This window comes from Cyprinodon variegatus, unplaced genomic scaffold, assembly GCF_000732505.1.
Source record: "Cyprinodon variegatus isolate N-32 unplaced genomic scaffold, C_variegatus-1.0 Scaffold14, whole genome shotgun sequence".
Taxonomy (NCBI): Eukaryota; Metazoa; Chordata; class Actinopteri; order Cyprinodontiformes; family Cyprinodontidae; genus Cyprinodon; species Cyprinodon variegatus.
The window spans coordinates 2,403,659-2,409,886 of record NW_015150467.1 but is presented as its reverse complement, the minus strand read 5'-3'; the positions used below and the strand labels follow the sequence as shown (position 1 = coordinate 2,409,886).

Below are 6,228 nucleotides of genomic sequence, written 5' to 3'. Positions count from 1 at the left end.
GTCGTAACAATGTCAACTGAAAAAGATTTAAATCGCATAGCTGCTGAATTATTTGCAAAGATCAGAAGTATTTTTGTGAAGTTAATAAACTCTCCACCACTAGAGGGCCTCGTCGTCCTCATTTGAACTCTAATTTGATTTATTTATGTCAATAATTCGCTTTTTATTTTTGTTATATTTCACATTTTTTGCATAATTTAAACATATATGTGCTTTTATTACATTGTATATCTAAAATGAAGATAGGTAAAAGCCCAATTATAGAGATAAGGGAGAGGAAATGAAGTGAAAGCAGCTCCTGGACTCCTCCTGCTTAGAGGAGGAGGAGGAGGAGGAGGAGAATAAGGAGGAGCTGTGTGCACCTAGACAGACTGAGGGTAATGCATTGTGTTCAGTGGATCAGTCCTGCACTCAGCGCTGTCAGAGTGAACAAACCCAGCGGATAGGTGGCCTGGATCGGTTCTGCTGCAGGAGGAGAGAGAAGCGGAGGACTCGATCCGTCAGGGACGGGCTGGACGTCAGCTTCTCCTCCGTCTCTAACAGCTCCGTGTCTGCAGGGGAGGGGGGGGAGTAAACAAGGGGCATCAGCTGCACCTTTCTAACCTGAAGGCCGGAGAGAAAAGCCCCGCAGACATGCCCGGCTTCGACTACAAGTTCCTGGAGAAGCCGAAGAGGCGCTTCCAGTGTCCGCTCTGCAGCAAGGCGATGCGGGAGCCCGTCCAAGTGTCCACCTGTGGACACCGCTTCTGTGACACCTGTCTGCAAGAATTCCTCAGGTACGGTCCCCCCTGCCTGCCTGTCTGTCTGTCTGCTTGTCTGTGTGCAGAGATCCAGCTCTCTGCAGGTGATTCCTCACACCGCTGCTGTTAAATAAGCATGTGAAGGTGTGTCCTGCTCACCTTTCCTCAGCGACCATTTCTGTTTTTATTTTTACTCTTTTGTGCTCCTGCTGCACAAAGCAATTGGAGAACCTGAGGCCTGGTGAGCATTTCATTTCATTTCATTTAGATATAGCCTTTTCCCCTCCACATGTGTGAATGTAAACTGACCTATAGTGATCATTTATTGTGTGCTGCTGCAAAGCAGGGCTTATTTCTGCAAATATATCTTTAGGTAGAGGTGATTTGGAGTTCACAGCTCTCTTGTTGTGGTTTATTGTGCCCTGCAGAGGGCCCCTGTCTCCTCATCCTGCAAAGGATGCCTCAGTGTATTTTGTCCCTGTGCCTGAAATTAGACTGGCTCTTTTCACCTCAGGGGGCCCCACTCTGAGGGACCTTTCACTTTGGGGTCAGAACCTCATCACCCTCCTAATCTGCTTCACACTGAAGTCTGTGTCAAGACTCCTACAAAGACAGCCTTTGTTTTAATGGTTTTTAAGATGGTACCAGCAGTAATTATCTCTCTACACTTAAAGGACACTCACATCAGCCTAGTTCACACACATATGTCCTTTTTCAGACTAATCCACCACAACATAAGACATCAGCTCATCTCTTCACTGCATTGAGTACACATTACTGCTTGTTTATCTTTATTTAGGTTTTAAAGGTTTACTTCTTTTCCCATCCCAACCCATGAGCACACTTGGTTGTGGTAAACGTTAAATCTTATCCCAGAAATCAGATTCTTAAAATCATTAAAGATTATAGTTTTATAGTATGGATTAGGCTTTGATTGGGGGACACAGATTTGATCATTGCAGGTATATTGGTTATTTGTTTATTTTTATCTGTGAAATTGTCTTATTAGGAGCAGAGAGAACAACTGCAAACAGTTGCTCTGAGACTAAGAAATATTTATGATCATGAAATTATCAGTTTTTTTCTGTCACATTTTGTATCGTTGAATTGAGACCATAGAGTCGGGATTAGAGCCCACCAAGATTAAGATAAGACTAGACGTTAAAAGCGTGGATTCGAAAACGCTCTCCAGTAAGTCTGGCATCTTTTATCTTCCAGGCACTGCTACCACAGCAGCAGCTGCACTGTAAATTCTTACCTGAACCGCCATCCCACATTTCCAAACCCAACAAGTTCCAATGCAAACACAGGTTAAAAGTTCAAAAGGATTGAAAGTTTCTTCCTTTTTCTGCATGAAACATCTCTTTCTCTCTCTCTCATGCTGCAGAAATGAACCACAAACTATCAACATGTCATTCAAAACATGGTTTAGTTTTAAGCAGCTCGTTCTGACTTAAGTTTTGAACAATGCACTGTTAATGATTGTAGCTCCTTTCGTTAGTTGGTAACATCCTGCCCACTAAAGACGTGCCAATCACCCTTCATTTCCTTAATCTACGTCTATTAATAACTTATTAACATTAATAACTGCCACTGAGCTGGTAAAGCCTTTATTGAGGTAATATTTCATTTAGATTTCTACGAGTTAGGGATCATGATGTCCGGACATTAGGATTCAGTTTTCACGTGTTATAAAGAACATTAAATGAGATATTTTCGGAGGTGTATTATAAGAAAAAAAGCATTCAGTGAAGCTAAACCACTTCAAGCCGACACAGCATATTTTTCCTGATCAGATCCTTCATTCCATTAAATTCATCAAACCTTTGTTCATAAATTTTCAGTTCCAGATAACCTAGTGGTGGATACCACCAACAAAGTCATTGACATCAACTCTGCTAAATCACATTAAACTATTTAATATTACCCATACTTTTACAGCACTAATATAGTATTAGGTTTAACTTTTTATTTTAATCTTTGCTCCCTAAAATACTCTAAATGTATATTACTTGCTACCGTTTTTCCAAACTTTATTCCCATTCTCGTCTTTAAGACGATAATCTGAGGTTCTCATAAGTCTTTATTCTTATTAAATAGAAAAGTTAACCCATTTATTGTGAAGGTGGCATTAATTTATCTTTCATATCCAGATCTCTCAACACCAACAGGCATTGTTTTTGAGTAAGTGATGTTATTGACAGCTACATCCATTCTGCTCACACTCCTCTGAAAGTATTTTAGATAGATGGTCCTGAAGGTTAAGGAATAGGTTTTCGGAAAGCATTGTCTGTTATCAGATTGGATTATATATATTCTTAATTCTACTTTTACATAGCCTGACTGCATGATTTTTGAGTTTATACTTTCTAAATTTTGGGTTAAAATGATGAAACCAGATATTTGAATCTGGAAAAGTATTTATTTAGTATTTTGTGAGGAAAACCAGAAGTATGTCGGTCTGATTGATCTGCAGTGTTATTTTAGCTCTATTGAAGCTGCAGATCTTAAAATGTCTTCACTTTTGAGTTGATGCAACATGAATTCTGCCTGGGGGTGAAGCTAATCAGCAAACAGAGTTTTATCAAACTCTCCGCTTGCTTTAAGAGGATGGGGGAGATCATATTTGGTGATTGTACTCCGTTAGAGCATCTGCTGGTGGATTGATGCTGTGAATACATTATATGGTCGTGATTTCCGGGTCTGCAGTGGTTTTTGAGTCATCAGGAAGCCTCCTCTGGTTTATTAAATCGGAGCAACAAGGAGTGGAAGAACGAACGGAAGCGAGGGAGGAAGTTTTTTTCTCTTTCTGATCAATGAGTTTGGCCCGACGCTTTGTCTGCCTCGTCCCGCTCGCCTCCATGCATCTCCTCCCCCGGTTTATGGTCCGCTTTCTCCTCCTACACACTCTCTGAAATGACTGTTTTATAACTCAGCAAAGTTTAAGTGGAGTCATTTTTTTGGTGTCGCTTTAGAGGGATCAGTTTTTAACCCTATTGATAACCAAAAATTTACAGATCTGTTGATAAAAATGTTTAAATGGTTCTATACTAAGGATGTGTAACAGTCATTTCTTTTACCTTAAAACAGCATAGCTGCTGAATAGAAAGTCAGACTTGGTGTTTGTAATCTCTACCTGCAGCATAAAGTCTTTACTTTATAGCCACGAATCAGAAGTTTCATTGTTAAATAAATTTATTATACATCATTTTGTTAAAATATGTATTCAGACTTAGAATTAGACAACTTTTATTGTCATTTTGTATACACAACAAAATGTCATTTTGTGCAGCTCTCATGACATTTCCATATCTTAAAGTGCAGCAGTGATCGTATGTAAACAGTGTGGGAGAAAAACATAGTACATATTTTGGACTAGCTGGATGACAACAAAGGGTCAAACTATCACTGATCATGGTAGTTTTTGCTTTAAGAATAAATTTCCTGCTTCTCTGACATATTAAAAGCAAATAAACATTATTAACCGCAGCAGACTTGTGGGCGCTGACAGATCCCCTTGGCAGGCTGCGTTTGCACCTCTTTAATTAACAAAGTGTGCCGCTTGTGGCCATTGAGCCGGGCAGCGCCCATTGTGAGCCGAGTTCAGGTTTATTGAGACTGACAGACAGCAGTTAGCTAATGCTGCGCACATTGTGCAAACACAAGTTGATCCTCTTTCCCACTAATTATTAAAGGTTGTATCACCTCCAGTCTAGACATGCCAACCCAGCAGCACACTTTCACATGATCAATCAAAGAAATGTTCACTTTTCGACCTTAAAATTTCAACTTTTATTTGGAGTTTGTGTAATAGACAATTCAAACTACTAGTAAGATTGTTAAATTGCAATAAAACCAATGCTTTATCACGCCTTGTTAACCAATGAAAATCTAGAACTGTGTCCAAACAGTTCTCTTTGCTTTGATCCACCTGAGATAACATGACATTGTAACTTCAGTTTCTGCCCAACAAGCAGAACTGTAGAAAAAAAGCAACTTTCCATCGTTGACAACATCATCCCTACAGTGAAGCATGGAGGTGCCAGCATAATGCTGTGGGGATGTTGTTGTTTTTTTTTTTTTGCATCAGGGACGGAGAATCAGTTGCAACTTGATGGAGGAAATGGATGGATGGACTTAAGTAAAAGCTGACCCTCGACATCCAACTGGAGCTACAGTCTAATGTTCGCTCAACATATACTAATGTAGAATTGTTCAGTCACTGGTTATAAATCAAACAAAGAGGGTAAATATATTATGTTAAGTCAAGTTATTACACTTGACAAGATATTTAAATATTAGGCAACCAAAGTTTCTAAGACCTGCTGTTTGGAGTATATAAAGAAAAGGAAAAAACCTTAAAGGGGAAGTGGTTGGTTTTTATTTGGGGGGGGGGGGGGGGGATATTGGAGTTTTTGCTTGACTGGTTCTTGAGAGGCACTGAGGGAAACGCTGGGATTGTTTTCGCTTCACCGTGTCCAGGCGCCTCTGTTAGCATGTGATGCTAATGGGCTGTGTTTCCTCTCAGAGAGGAATGTGCAGCAGCAGCAGTCCTGCAGGCTGCCCTCGCTCCAAGGGAGAGTCATGGGGTAAGAGCGGGCCTGCCTCCCTGCTTTAACACTTTCTGCAATCAAAGTCACATGCTTCAGCAGCTCGGGGTGTTCCCATCAGGACGGGCCTTTATTTTGGCTCCTCTGCTCGTCCTTTAAGGAATGATTGATGCTTAATAGCTTAGCACTGGGCCGTGCACACTGGACCCAACAGAGACACGGTGTGACAGCGGTGCCCGCTGCAGGGATGATGGTCTTGGCAGAAGAAGAGGGGGGTCGGCTTCACTCTGGAGCATCTTCCTTTTACAAGAGTAAATGTCCAACATTTGCATATCTTTATTAGCCTTCGTGTCAAAACAAGCGGAAGATTTCGTTTTCTATGTTCTAACTCTGCATCTTCTCCCGTGTGAAGTGCAACTTTTGCACCCATCACTTCTGTTGCTTCTGTATACTGATGTTTTCTGTTTCAGCATATAAGAGTAATTTCAGTTAAATCCGACCAGCTGGTTATGTTTAAATAAAATTACTTAATTATTAGTTCTACTCTCCTAAAGCACAACATAAGCCACTCTGATGTTTAGTTTTGTGCTGTTCTGCACAGACAAGACGGTTTTATTGTTATTATTATTATTGCTTTAAAAGCTTTTTAAATATACATCTTATAAAAAAAGTAATCTCAACCAACTGATTTAATGTAAACAAATAAAAACAACCAATTAACTTCAGTGTTTATATATTTTGTGTTTCATTTTCTTCTGTAAGATGATGATAGAACTAACAAATTACATACATTTTAATAACATTGGTTTTCCTCTTAATCCCTGCGGGGTCAAAATTACAGCTAGGAGCTCAGATGTTTGGTTAAACTCCTGCTAGCACGCCATGCCTCGGCCAAATGTTTGCTTCTCTTTTTAAGCCACCGGCATCATCTGCCATAA

The 6,228-nt window shown here is 40.2% G+C and overlaps 1 protein-coding gene across 1 annotated transcript in view; it reads left to right on the top strand.

Moving 5' to 3' along the window:
• Positions 1–364: 364 nt before the first annotated feature.
• Positions 365–6,228, top strand: part of traf4 (TNF receptor associated factor 4) — a 38,450-nt gene continuing 32,586 nt past the window's right edge. The window contains exon 1 of the mRNA XM_015383752.1: positions 365–776. Coding sequence (XP_015239238.1) covers positions 634–776 — 143 coding nt within the window. The 5' untranslated portion in view covers positions 365–633. The remainder of the gene's footprint in view (positions 777–6,228) is intronic.